The sequence below is a fragment of the Schistocerca americana genome, chromosome 1 (assembly GCF_021461395.2).
Source record: "Schistocerca americana isolate TAMUIC-IGC-003095 chromosome 1, iqSchAmer2.1, whole genome shotgun sequence".
Lineage (NCBI taxonomy): Eukaryota > Metazoa > Arthropoda > Insecta > Orthoptera > Acrididae > Schistocerca > Schistocerca americana.
The window spans coordinates 903389164-903404085 of record NC_060119.1 but is presented as its reverse complement, the minus strand read 5'-3'; the positions used below and the strand labels follow the sequence as shown (position 1 = coordinate 903404085).

The 14922-nt window shown below is 36.4% G+C and overlaps 1 protein-coding gene across 2 annotated transcripts in view; it reads right to left on the bottom strand.

Moving 5' to 3' along the window:
- LOC124615086 (armadillo repeat-containing protein 5-like) overlaps window positions 1–13344 on the bottom strand; it is a 186947-nt gene extending 173603 nt beyond the window's left edge. Inside the window, exons 1-3 of one of the 2 annotated variants that reach the window (XM_047143000.1) lie at window positions 13226–13344; window positions 12367–12593; window positions 2379–2556 (exon numbers count right to left, since the gene is read on the bottom strand). In XM_047143000.1, the coding sequence (XP_046998956.1) occupies window positions 2379–2556; window positions 12367–12593; window positions 13226–13270 (450 nt within the window). In that variant the 5' untranslated portion in view covers window positions 13271–13344. Of the gene's footprint in view, window positions 1–2378; window positions 2557–12366; window positions 12594–12722; window positions 13200–13225 lie in introns of those variants that run through there. The other variant, XM_047142999.1, reaches the window with a different exon arrangement.
- Window positions 13345–14922: the final 1578 nt, after the last annotated feature.

The following is a 14922-nucleotide window of genomic DNA, read 5'->3' as shown; positions in this document are numbered from 1 at the left end:
CTACACGTACTTCATCCAGGAACTTTCAAACAATTGTGAGCACTGCTTGTCACACTCAACTTCTATTGCCATCACCTTGAAAATGCTGCATTAAACCAAGCTCCTCTAAATGATCATCTGAAGGGTAGTAAGAAAAATAACAAAAAGAATATCAACTGCACTCCAGGAGAAATAAAAAAAATTGAACAATGCATGGGAAGTCTCAACTGAGCTGCACTACTAATGTTGGAGTATGAACCTGCATTGTTTGTGGATGCACCAAACTTCGCTGTAAGATGGAATTCGTAAGAAAATTGTCCCCCCCCCCCCCCCCCCCCAATGTCATTCCCTTGCCCAGAAGAATTACTCAGCTTATGACAGATAATGTCTCACTATTTATTTAGCAATAAAACAATTCACATATCTACTTGAAGGAAGGACATTTCTGTTTACACACATCATGCCCCATTAACTTATGCATTCAAACAAAAGAATGAGAAAGCTTCATCACTGTAACTCTGTTATCTCCCCTATATTTCTCAGTTCACAACTGATTTGCATTATGTTCTGGCACAGAAAAATGTAGTGGCCTGTCATCTGTCTAAGACGGAAGAATTAGAGATGACAGATTACAATTCAATAGCTGTTGCTCAAGAAAAAGACCAAAAACTTCAACACCTACAGTCAAGTTGTAGCACTTTACTGAAATTTAAACAGTTAACTAAACTTGGTGCATTACGGCTATAATGTGATATATCAACAGAAATGATCTGTCCATATGTTCCCAAACAATTTAGGACCAAAGTTTTTAAACATTGTTACAACTTGACTCATGCAAGTATGATATCTCTCATATTATCCAAGACTGTTTGCTCAAATTTTAAGAAGGATGTGAAACAATGGACTATACCACGTACATTCAGCCAGAAGAGCAAAATTACAAGGCATACTAAATCATCTTTTCAAAAATTCTCCAGCTTCAATGAACAGATTGAGGTGGTACATATTTGCCTTGTAAGTCCTCTAGCACCTTTTGATTGATTTGCTTACTGTTTAACTTGTATAGACAGACTCACCAATTGGACAGAAGTTGTGCCCCTCCAAAACATTGAAGCAGAGACAGTTGCAAGAGTGTTTTTTAATTTCTCAGTTATCTGATTTTGGTACACCACAAAAATTAATAACAGGTCAAGGAACATTAGTTTCAATCTAGTATACCCTGAGCCTTGGCACAGATTTGTGGCTATAAACTGACTACAACTACTGTGTACCACCCACTACTGGCTAATGGAAAAATTGACAGATTTCGCACTATGCTAAAGAGTGCCATATGAGTCTACACTAGAAACAAATGAAATAAGATGTTACATACAATATTACTTGGTTTCCATTTCTCCTCCTGGAATGAAAGCCATTCTACAATAGCAGAAATGTTGTATGTTATTGCTATGAACTCAGGAGAAACTTCTTCCACGAACCTCATATCACAACCGACAGTGACCTTCCAACTTTTGTCACTGAACTGAAGAAAATGATGACTCACATAAAATCTAATGAGTATTTCCCCAAGGCCAAGCAATCTCCATTCATCCAAAAGGATCTTAAAAGTGTAAGTCATGTCTTTGTTAGAACATATATGATAAAGAGGGGATACACACAAGAATACGAAGGTCCTTATTAAGTTATGCAATGTTTATTCAAGTTCTTCATCTTCAAGATTAAAGATAAACTAATCGACATTTCTACTGATAACTGAAACCAGCCTATTTTCTCACTGGTAATAATGCACATGAGCATCCAAAACTAAGAAGTCAACTGCCAGCTGACAAGGATACAAAGCATTTCCAAGTGCCAAGAAATGTCGCACAATCAAGATGTGGTGAAATTCCCTGTCAAGTATACACACAGCACTGTGTGACATCCATGCTGAGGGAGAACAATGCGGGGACATACAAAAAGTGTAAACAGTGACTAAAAAGTAAATTAAGTAGCTCATATTATAGTTCCAATGTATAATTCCATTTGTTTTACAAATATAGATTCAAAGAAAGTATATGAAAATCACTGCCAGTCACCGCCTCAAAAAGAGAGAGAGAGAGAGAGAGAGAGAGAGAGAGAGAGAGAGAGAGTTTGCAAAAAAGTGAGTTGTCAAATGAAAAGTGTGGCAAATCGTGTCTGAATAAGTCAGATTTTGTACTAAACATACAGAATAAGCTCTCTCCCCCTATTCTAAAGTTTTTCTGCACAGGTTGCTATTATTCTATTAAATAATAATCATTTATTGTAAACATGTCACAAATTGTAGCAATGTGAAATTTTATGAAACAAAACAAAAAAGACTACAACCAATTTACAAGATTACAATGAGATCAAGTAATGTTACTAAAGAAAATTCAGACCTGTTCAGCACAAACATCAGTACAATGGTTTGTTATTACAGTGAGTGCCTTGAGCACCGCTTTCACAAGTTCTTTTCCCACAGCACTTTCCTGTGATGTCTTTAAATGAACTGCTACATTCTGGACCAAATTGAGTTCCAACATCTCTGTTCTATACTGAGAAACACTCCACAGCAATCTGCAAATATGACAAAATTACTAGAAAATGATTGAAGTTCTCAAACTTATGCACTGAGTACTTGCATTAGTAATTGTACAACAATATAGGAAATTCTTGGATTTACACTACACACAAAATCTGAAAAGGATATGGCAGATAACATGTGTAGCCACTTAGTAGGCATCTGGTGATAATATTTAAATGATCACTGGATAGGTACTTCATACATTAAACATGGCCAAATTTGTTTAATCAAAACCATTAAAAGTGTAGAACTATCTTCTATAGATAAGTCTAGAGGCTGAAGAAGTAATGGAAGAAATTTCTGCACGCAAACTCCAGTCAGTCTAATACCCAGACACACGCACGAATATATCATTTTTTGCTTTGTTCTTACATGTACTGTGTAAAAATATGTTGCAAGATGCCTATGATGAAATAGTAAACTTTAATGGTAGACAGTGAAGGGAAACAATAAGTGACTGCATCTCAGACACTACCCACGACACTGGAAGCTATGGCAATTTCTTTACATTTTTGAAAATTCTTAGCATATGGGAACAAATACTTTCTGGAAACCACAACACAGAGAGTTAACACTGATAAATTGATGGCACAGAATGTTGTAGGAAAGTTCTTGTATGATGTAAATACTTTAGGATTAAAGGAGACCACTCGCCGAAAAGCAGAAGTGTTGAGTTGTTGATAGGAAAAACTTGCTGTCTTTCAGAGTTATCTTTTGATGAGTGAGAGTATGGACACACACACACACACACACACACACACACACACACACATATGCCTATCCCCCTACATGGTGCCCACTAAACTTACAGTGCCAATGCTATTTTGCAGCAAGTGGTCTCATAATGGTGGGGGTAGTGTTGGATGGGGTGGGTATAAGGAAAGAGATGCATGAGATACAGAGAGAGATTGGGGGTTTGTGGCTAGAAGCTCGGAGGGAGGCAGATTTGCTGGCTAGGAATGTGGAATGGAAGGGTGGCAAGTACAGTTGTAGCAGCCAGTGGGAAGCAGCACATGCTGAAGGCTACATCGGGAATTGATTTGGGAGGGTCTGGCTGGACAGAGTAAGGGGAAACTGTTGGGTGAAGATTGAGGCCAATCGTTCATATAAAAATGAAAGTAATACAAAAGTGAAGGGTAATTGTCCTATATGGTTTTAGTAATTCAAAGGATGACACAAAATATACACAGGTACAACCTGCAAAGGGGATTCCACAACATATCCTCTGTAAAATGACCACCTAGTTCATTTGAAACCAATGTCAGATTTTCATAAATTTTGCAAGTGTGTGTCTTAAAGAAGTGAAAAAGCAACAGGAGAGGAAACATTAAACAAGTACTTTACTGTTCTTTGATGGTATATAGCAGAAAATTATCATTTCAGAAGCGAATCTGCTGTGACATGTACATCACCTTTTTTGTGTGTTAAGAAAGTGCAATAATGGGGGATGTTGCTATCTTAAAGAAGCACTTGGTATATGTAATTTACCTAGTATTTTTTAATTTTTAAAAAATGAAGATCAATAATATAAAAATGAATGTTTTATAAATATATTTGTATTTGACTCATTCCATATCCCACGTGATGTGCTCATGATATGACATCAACAGAACTTGAAATAAATGACAATACCTGCTAAGAGCTTCTACTGTAGATCAATTAAATGTAAGATATTTCCATTTGGAACAATCTGGAAAGAAAGTTCTTGAAGGAAGGAAGAAAGCTTGGTGATTAATGTCCCCTCAACAACAAGGTCACTAGACACAAAATGCTAGCTCATGTGGGGATGGATGGAAAAGAAAATCGACTATATCTTTTTCAAATAACCATCCTGTATTTCCCTTTGAGTGATTTAAGAGAAACACGGAAAATCCAAATCTGGATGTCTTGACAGGAATTTATGTCATCATCCTCTTCAATGAGAGTCCCGTGTCATATAACAGGGCAACCTAACTTGAAGCAAGTTCTCAACTGTAGAGACAAAGTCAAACACTTTATTTACTTGTAATTAGGTAATTTTGCCCCCCTTGGGCATTGTATGATGTACGTATGTATATCCAGTTTACGATCTCCCATTTTTATCACTGCTGCGTCGCAGCTTAGGCTTCAGTACTGGCACACAACGTTATGGCGCATTATGCTTACTACCTGAGCCCCCATCTTATTCTGTTACTCGCTCCTGTGAACGGGAACTCTTTATGCAGATCTTGGTGCCTCTCACATCCATTTAGAAAAGGTAATGATTTTATTATTTTATATTACTAGTTTTTACTGAGTTTAACGAAGGCGGTGTTGGCCTGATATATTCAACGATGCCCTTTGGCTACACTGACACAAAGATTCTTCTAAGAAATACCAAATTAAGGTATTTGCTCTTTAAATAGTTGATATGTTTATACAAGCTTATAGGTTATCCAAGTCTGCACAACGCGATCATGATTCTTAAATAGATGTATTTGTTCTCTGTTTTCTATGCAGATAATCGGAAGATGCCTAAATAAGACGAAACGCGTCGTTGAAGAATAAAAAACTAAAATTGCAACCGAGACCGTTTTTAACCAATACATTTTACATCCTCACTACTTCAACCATCATCAGTTATTTTGCTCCCCAAATAGCAAAACTTCTTTACTACTTTAAGTGTATCATTTCCTAATCTAATTCTCTCAGCATCACCCGACTTGATTCAACTACATTCCATTATCCTCATTTTGCTTTTGTTGATGTTCGTCTTATACCCTCCTTTCAAGACACTGTCCATTCCGTTCAACTGCTCTTCCAAGTCCTTTGCTGTCTCCGACAGAATTACAATGTCATCAGCGAACCTCAAAGTTTTTATTTCTTCTCCATGGATTTTAATACCTACTCCGAACTTTTCTTTTCTTTCCTTTACTACTTGCTCAATACACAGATTGAATAACATTGGGGATAGGCTACAACCCTGTCTCACTTCCTTCCCAACCACTGCTTTCCTTTCATGCCCCTCGATTCTTATAACTGCCATCTGGTTTCTGTACCAATTGTAACTAGCCCTTCGCTCCATGTATTTTACCCCTGCCACCTTCAAAATTCGAAAGAGGGTATTCCAGTCAACATTGTCAAAAGCTTTCTCTAAGTCTACAAATGCTAGAAACATAGGTTTGCCTTTCCTTAATCTAGCTTCTAAGATAAGTCGTGGGGTCAGTATTGCCTCACGTGTTCCAACATTTCTACGGAATCCAAACTGATCTTCCCCGAGGTCGGCTACTACCAGTTTCTCCATTCGTCTGTAAAGAATTCGTGTAAGTATTTTGCAGTTGTGACTTATTAAACTGACAGTTCGGTAATTTTCACCTCTGTCAACACCTGCTTTCTTTGGGATTGGAATTATTATATTCTTCTTGAAGTCTGAGGTTATTTCACCTGTCTCATACATGCTGCTCACTAGATGGTAGAGTTTTGTTAGGCCTGGCTCTCCGAAGGCTTTCAGTAGTTCTAATGGAATGTTGTCTACTCCCAGGACCTTGTTTCGACTGGGGTCTTTCAGTGCTCTGTCAAACTCTTCCTGCAGTATCGTATCTCCCATTTCATCTTCATCTAAATTCTCTTCCATTTCCATAATATTGTCCTCAAGAACACCGCCCTTGTATAAACTCACTATATACTCCTTCCAACTTCCTGCTTTGCCTTCTTTGCTAAGAACTGGGTTTCCATCTGAGCTTTTGATATTTATGCAAGTGGTTCTCTTATCTCTAAAGAAGTCTTTAATTTTCCTGTAGGCAGTATCTATCTTACCATCTAGCCATCCCGGCTTAGCCATTTTGCGCTTCATGTCGATCTATTTTTTGAGACGTTTGTATTCCTTTTTGTCTACTTCATTTACTGCATTTTTGTATTTTCTCCTTTTATCAATTAAATTCAATATCTCTTCTGTTACCCAAGGATTTCTATTAGCTCTCATCTTTTTACCTACGTGATCCTCTGCTGCCTTCAATATTTCATCTCTCAAAGCTACCCTTTCTTCTTCTACTGTATTTCTTTCCCACATTTTGTCAATCGTTCCCTAATGCTCTCTCTGAAAGTCTCTACAACCTCTGGTTCTTTCAGTTTATCCAGGTCCCATCTCCTCAAATTCTCACATTTTTGCAGTTTCTTCAGTTTTAATCTACAGTCCATAACCAATAGATTGTAGTCAGAGTCCACATCTGCCCCTGGAAATGCCTTACAATTTGAAACCTGTTTCCTGAATCTCTGTCTTACCATTATATAACCTATCTAAAACCTTCTAGTATCTCCAGGCTTCTTTCATTTTCCTTACTAAGTTCATTCATTTCAGGTCTACTAATGATTTAAATTGCTTTTGCTTTGTTTTTGGAATTTTTGTTTATAGTACAAGGTTTTTGCCTTTTTAGTGATATGGTTCAGAATTTCCCAATATTGGTTGTAATGTCCGTTTTAATCTTGACTAGAGCTAGTCTTCTGCAATACACGAAACTCACTCTTCCTGGGACAAAATACTTTGATTCCAGATAAAAGCTAGCATTTCTCTCCCGTTCCCCTGCAGTTCTTCACAAACTGTTGTAAAGGAAGATGGATTTATAATTTTGTATGAATACTGTTAGGAAAGAATTAAATTTCTCATGTCCTGTGAGTTCTTGGAGTTAGTTAGTTAGAGAGAGAGAGAGAGAGAGAGAGAGAGAGAGAGAGAGAGAGAGAGTACATAGTTAAACATGAATCGCTACACGTTTAAAAAAGTACTCTTCAGACACTCAAGTAAATGGTCAGCATGTTGCCAAATTCGTCACTGAGAAAGCATACTATAATTGTAAAACTGACTCTTCACTGCAACAACAGGTCACAAATTGGATCAGTGGAGCACACAAATAAATAATTATCCATATAAAAAAAAATCAATCAAGAACACCGCTCCAAAAGCAACGACAGTACAATGTACTTGTACCTATATATGTGTTTATCAGAAGTACTCATTATTTTGCCTACTGAAGGTAGCTATTGATCAACAATTCCGTCTCATAGTTTAGTAACTAATTATTTTACTGACATTCATTACAGACCAAATTACCAATTGTTTGTACATAACAATAATGGAATTGCCTGGATGGAAAATACATCAAATAAGTAAAATGTAACCACTTACCTATAGAGGACTGGTTAATGGAGCACAGAACTGTGTAACAGAAAACAGTTAACACTAGCTTCCGAGCTCTTGCTCTCTCTCTAGTAAGAGTACAACATCCACATACACAACTACACAGAAACCCAAACATATGTGTAAGAGCTCAAAAGCTAGCTTAACCATTTTCTATTAGATATTTCTGTGCACAATGCACAAATCCTCTACAGACAAGTAGTTGTGTTTACTTTATTTTACATATAATAGTTGGTACAGTTTCGATATCACCATCAAAAGAAACAGCCATCTACCATCCACTGTTGGATACATGCCTTCTCTAGCCTTTTCCATACAGTGTGGTCTTCAGTGACATGCATCCATGCAGCTCCCACATCTTTTCACATGTCTGTCCTTATCTATTGGAATCAAGCAGAGAACATCCTGGGTCTATTGTACTGTCCATTTGCTTGGCTGCATGTCCCGCTAATACCCACCCAATTTTCACAACCATCATAACTGTCTTGATTCTCATCTGTTCCCTCAATCATTTTTTGTCTTCCTGGCTTACCTCACATAGCATAAGTGAGAACTCTAGAAATATATAGTTTGTATACTTTCTATTTCAGACACACCAAACCTTCACTAAAAAAGAAAAAGAAGGGGGGGGGGGGGGGGCCACACTCCAGACCAACTTTTATACTTTTGTTTAGCTATGAATGAAAAATACAAAACTTTGGATGTTGTACGTATTTCTTTTATATCTGTCGGTTGCTGTCCTCACCTGCGCCAGATATAAAAACTGTATCTGGTTCTAAGACTTCATGGTTAATTATGCAATTGTCTTTTTGATGTATTTACTGCACATTTTAAGATGTATTATCATTGATTTTCAGTCCTACTGTTATGCTTCCCTGTTATATTCTTCCATCAGTTGAAGTCTATCTCCACTAGGGGCAAACAGTGTAATGTCATCAGCAAAAATAGTGGTTTACGAGTGTTCTATTAATCCATATTCCTCCTTTGTTTTCCCAACTTATGGTTCTTTTGGGTATGCTGAGAAAACTTTTAGTGTTATGAAATTTCCCCGTGTAACTCCTCTTTCAATTCTGAATTTCTTGTTGTACCGCCAAAATCTAAAGGAAATAGTTGTATCAATGTATTTACTCTTTGGGTCACTGTTATGTCTTTTTTTTTTTTTTTTTTTTTTTTTTTTTTTTTTTTTTTTTTTTTTTAAAAAAAAAGGATTTGTAGTGATACAAATACAGCTGCCAATAAATAGAAAACAGTCTATTTATGCAAAATGAATTCAATTATTGCGATCTGAGAAAATTTTATTTGCAAACCTAAGCCGAAAATAATTTGTAATCAGTCTAAATAAAGCAAAAAATAATCATATTAAATGAACAATTTTATTTTATTTATCACCAGAAGAACTAACAGTGTCCAAAGAAATAAATTTGAAATTGTTCATTAAAATAAAATTATTCTATTCATAGATCTTCTGTCTGCACAAAAGAACAGAAGGATGGAAGAGATATATATATAGTGTAAAATAAAAAATAAACTGGACAAATTATATTAGAGATTATTGTTTCATGTTGTTCTGCTTTCTCTGTTTCTTACCTGAAAAGCGCAATCTGAATCTTCAGATGCTGAGCAAACACAAATTAAAGTGAATAAACATTTTTTAAATTCAGTTTAAGGGAACACAACAGCCTGTCAGTACTCTTCTGAATTATAGACTCATATCACTGTATCAATATGCAGAGGATTTGGGAACATGTACTATGTTCGAAAGTTATAAAATATCTTGAAGAAAATGATATATTCACATACAGCCAGCACAGATTCAGAAAATACAGTTCTTGTAAAATACAACTGACTCTTAATTCTAATGAAATAATGAGAGCTATATATAAAAACAAAGATGAGGTGACTTACCGAACAAAAGCGCTGGCAGGTCGATAGACACACAAACAAACACAAACATACACACAAAATTCAAGCTTTCGCAACAAACTGTTGCCTCATCAGGAAAGAGGGAAGGAGAGGGGAAGACGAAAGGAAGTGGGTTTTAAAGGAGAGGGTAAGGAGTCATTCCAATCCCGGGAGCGGAAAGACTTACTTTCTTCTTATTATTTACCTCGCAAAGGACAAAACAATAACTGGTGAACACTTCACTAGTGTCTCGGAACAATCAGACGAAAAAATGCATGAGAAGGGGCCCGGTTGGCAAAGAATTATAACAGCTTTCATTAGGACTCCTGCTCAAAAAGACTATTGGCAATGGGAAAACCACAAAAATCTGAAGTAAAAACTATTATGTGACAGTCATACTATTCAGCAGATTTGGCACCTTCTGACTTATGTCTGTTCCCACACTAAATGCAGTTTGTAGTCGGAAAATATTTTAAATCTAATGAATGGATTATTGCACATGTAGATAGGTATTTTACCTAACATCCAGAATCTACTCAACTGAAAAATTTTGCACAAGATGTGCAATGGCTTAAAAGGAGATTACGTTAAAAAATAAGTGAAAACACACTTTCAATGCCATGGCATGGAAATTTTCTTCTTGCTCTCAAAGATATATCATCAGCCTGATGGATTATGTTAGTGTTATGTTTCAGCATACCAATTTAATGCTCAAGTACACTGTGACTGCTGATCAGTATGGCAGATGGACCTGAATGAGAAAGTAGCCACTGTAGAGTAATTTCTCACGGATCAGTATTGCTTCCTTGGGCACATCAGGCAAATGTCATTTGATACAAGTAACCTCTACTTGATTCCTTGGGCACGAAATCTGAATTGCCTACTGTATTTTATGTGCAACTCCAAGAGGGAATAAGGGCTGTGTACAAGAGCTTGCAGAGATATCTCATAAAGTGGCATATCTGACCAGCCAATGCCTGAAAATGAATGGTGAAGGGAACAGCAGCAGAACTTTATGTATTATGGCCACACATTGGTCCTCCACCCTTAGGTCTTGTATTACCTGTCATCCTTTCTAAGGATAACTTAACTTTTGAACATACACTTCTCAGAAGGTTGAAAGCATCTCTTGAATATGTAAGCACACTGGACTTCTCTGTTTGAGAAACTTCAAATCTTCTTTGTAAGTTTTGAATCTTTTCACATTTCACTGCTATGTAGCAGCATTCAGTTATTACATTTATCTGTCTTCCTTCCTTCCTGATGTAGTGTTAAAATCAATTTATATCAAGGAAATTCATTTTCCTGATATAAATTGCCTGCCTGAGATGTATTTGGTTCCTTCAGCTTCTTGCTCTGGCATCTTCTATTCTGGACTTGTTCTCCCACTCGCAATTTTATGTCAACAAAGGTTTGAGGAGAAAGGAAGAAGAAGAAACTCGAGTGGCTTCCTGGACTGGTGCTATGCTGATCACTTTGAATCTGGTAAGCACAGAACATATTTGCTGCTGAATTCACTCTTACATATGCAATTGTATATACAGATGTTCATTTTGTCATTTCAGGCTTCTGTCTGTGACACATGCTAAGGCAGCCAAGACAGGCCACCCAAAATAAGAGTCACAGTGATCAAATATATCAAGGTATGGTTTTTGCTAGGTTACAACAGGAAATGGGTCAATTTTTTTTCAATAAGCAAGTAATTTTAATGTTTATAACTATAAAATTATTACACACTTTTAAAAAAATAGAACTATAGTACACTTTTTACTGCAGCATCGGAAGAAGTATCTTCACAGAAGTGTGAAAAAAATCACACAACAAAAAATGCTTTCATCAACTCTAAATCTTCACTATATTATCCATAAGAAATTTAATTGGCTCTGGCAGGTTGTCGATTACATCTAAATGCATGTATCTGGTTCGGTAAACACTACTTTAGATCCTTGGAGTACTTTCTCAAGAATTTTTTGAGCCTTGAATTATAATCATACTTATTTATTTATTTATTTATTTACTTCACTTTATTCTGTTCTATAAGAAAAGAGGTATACTGATTCTCTTTTGAAAGAATAAATGAAGGTCTCTACATAATTTCCCCATTGCTTTTTTCCTTAGGGAATGCTCAAAAACAAGGAGCTCATACCATAAATGAAGTCAAAAGTCCAATTTGTGCAGTATGTGTGACATGGCAATGACCTACTGTTTTGTCACAAACACTTACACAAATGAGAAAATGCACTATTATATCTACAACAGAGCAGGAATATATGCTGACATGAAAGTTTATTAGTAAAGAAGCTTCTAAAACAGGTACCTAACCAGCAACGTTAAATTATTTAACTATAGTTCAGTGCTATTAGTTATAAAAAGAGATAATTTCTTGTAGACACATGTGAAGTCATAGACTGGTTTAGCTAAAGAAATTAGCCTATAACCAAAAGCAAAATTGTTAGAATATTTTCAACAGGGTTGCAAAATTCTGGTGAATACTGTTTTAAATATCTTGTTCCTAGAAAAGGTGGGCGACATGACTTGGTAATAAGTAGCCAGACAGGGATGGTGTAGAAAATTTGTGAAAGCAATAGCTTTTATTGAGAACAGAGTTGCTATAACACGTAAGTTTTTGCAGGTTCCTTACTGGAATTAAAAATTCTAAAATGGAAAGTGAGTTATTCATTAATTTTATTACGTTATTCATTAACTTTATTAAATTAAGTAATGGCATAAAATGATTGCAATATGTATGTACCTGATGGCTCTCACTAGCATCTGAATGGTAGCTAAAGAGTTAGTACCGTCTGAACCGCTCATAGGAGCTAGAACAGATGAAATACCAGCACGGTGCAGTCTGTCTGCCAACGTGCGGTCCTGTGCAAGGTTTCCCACAAGACGGCAAGCTCTTCCTCGAATACTATCCCTCTGTTCCTCTTGGCGCAGTAACTGAACAAGAGCTTCTGACACTCCAGCGTCTAATGCCTGAGAACATTGAAAATATTGTATTACACATTTCGTTGCGTTTAATGTTAACAGTTGAATCTAAATATACTAGAACTTACAGGCAAAAGAAAACGAAAAAGACATTTTAAAACCTAAGTAACGACGCACCTGGTTCCGTGCAGGCCTCTGTAAGCACGCATTCCCCAAAATGCTTAAACATACGTCTACGATGTTCTCGTTTGGTTTACGCAAATAATGAACTAAAATCTGAATAACTTTATTGTCTAGAAGAAGCTCGACACCTTCTTTCGTGTTGGACACATTCTTCCGAATTTCTAATAAAGTCTTGTACACCTCAGAATCGGACGTCGACTTCAATTTTGAGAAATATTTAGCTGCTGCTGTACTCATTTCTCGTTACTATAAATTCCAGAATAATTCCAACATAATCGTCATAAAGTCTGGAAGACGATGGCTTCAAGATAGTTGGAAATAACACTTTCTGGTATGGAAAATCAAGTACGCTCGAAATATGTTAATTAATAATATCGTGTGATATTATATTATGAATTTAAGGTACATGTGTTTTTCAAAAAAATAACGAAAACAACTTTTTTTCGAGAATTAACCTCAAAATTAATAAAGTTTTACGATAGAGTACGTATGCCAACCTCTACATGGAAAAACCCCTTAGATGACGCATCGATGCGGTACATGTTATATGACTTTCTAGATACTTTCTACAATCTTCTTTGTCATGTATATCTGCCTTCACTCCGTATGATAAAACAGGTATACAATTAAAAAGGACAATAGATACAAATAATGCAATTCGTACTATTTACATGAGATACGTTATTTGTAATGTTGGCAAGCAGTACACATCAACACTTCGTTAAGATACAAACATCACAAGGGCTACGGAAATCAGTATGCTAAAACAAATTGTGCTAACGAAAATGCAAGGTCTCAACTGTTTTCGCAGCGACAAAAGCAGTTTTAATTGCAATGGGTAACTTTCATATCCCTATGTTAAGGCTGAATTATTGTTTCAGTAGGTATGTGAGACATTTCCGTGCCACACTGCCTGTGATTCATTCGAGAGGCAAGTGGTTGTTGTAAAGAGGGGAATAGAATAGTTTTTCAAAAGTGATTCAAACAATCCGACTGACAAATCTGAGAAGACTAGCAGTCACTACAATGACAGAAATATTTCATTGAAGATTGAACCATATGCCTCTCAAAATCCAATTTTTCAAATGCCGCTTCCGATCGAATTTTCTCTTCCACTTTCGATAATAGAACAACATAGTCGTTTCTGATAAGCTCTCGTCTTTTTTTCCCTGCTATCATACTGTTCGCAAGGCTTAGCGGCTAGCGCAAACGTGACGTCATTATGACCTAGAGCTGTCTATCGACTTTCATGATTGTTCGGTTCACAGCACGTGAGACGAACATGAGCGTCAAAAAAATATCTTTCATCTCACGTAGAGAGAGCCACCACACAACATGATGGTGAGCGTACTGTCAGCTGACGACATGCGACAGGAATGCAGTAACTAACCAGGTGTGCCTTGTGAGGGGAAAAGTTCATGTCGTTCGAAAAACGTGGCCATGAAAGTATCCATGCCACTGTCAATGATAGATTTCAGCAAATTGAATATATCATATCACCAGACTCATTCGGTATACTCCTGCTTTGGGAATAATACCGGCCGCATTCTTCACTTGTGTAGCCTGTTGCGTAATTAGTTTATCGATGCTTATACGGTGTATGCAACCACTGAAACGCTTTTTATCGTCACTTAGCAACAATTAAAACATCGTCATTCATGGGAGTTTCTGGATTGTTTCTAGCTTATAGTGAAAATGTTAAGTCTGCATAAATGTAGTATAATACATCCGTATCCAAGTAATCACAATGAAACTCGTATGCTTCCTATTTTGGACACTTTTTAGCAGGAAAACAAAGGAGATACATCTCTGGTAATTCCCACCTTTCGGATTTTTGTAACACACCATACAGATACGACGGCATAGTACACAATTTGTAACAATCTTGTTTCACTGTACAATACTTAAAATTTCCTGTTTTGCTTCTTGATCGCATGATTTTACAATATTACTTCCTATTTCACTTCCCTCACGATGGAGTGTCTATCCTTCTTGCGATCTGAAGACATTGTAGAGGCTGAAGATATAGTCCCACTGGATAATGCCTCACGAATCACTGAACTGTGCAATGTTCTTGATAAAAGGAAAAGAGTAACGCAACAATTATGCGAAACAATGTAGATATAAATAACTGAAAAATATAATGTATTAAACAGCGAAAAACGAAACAGTATTAATGACAAGAAAAGTCAGT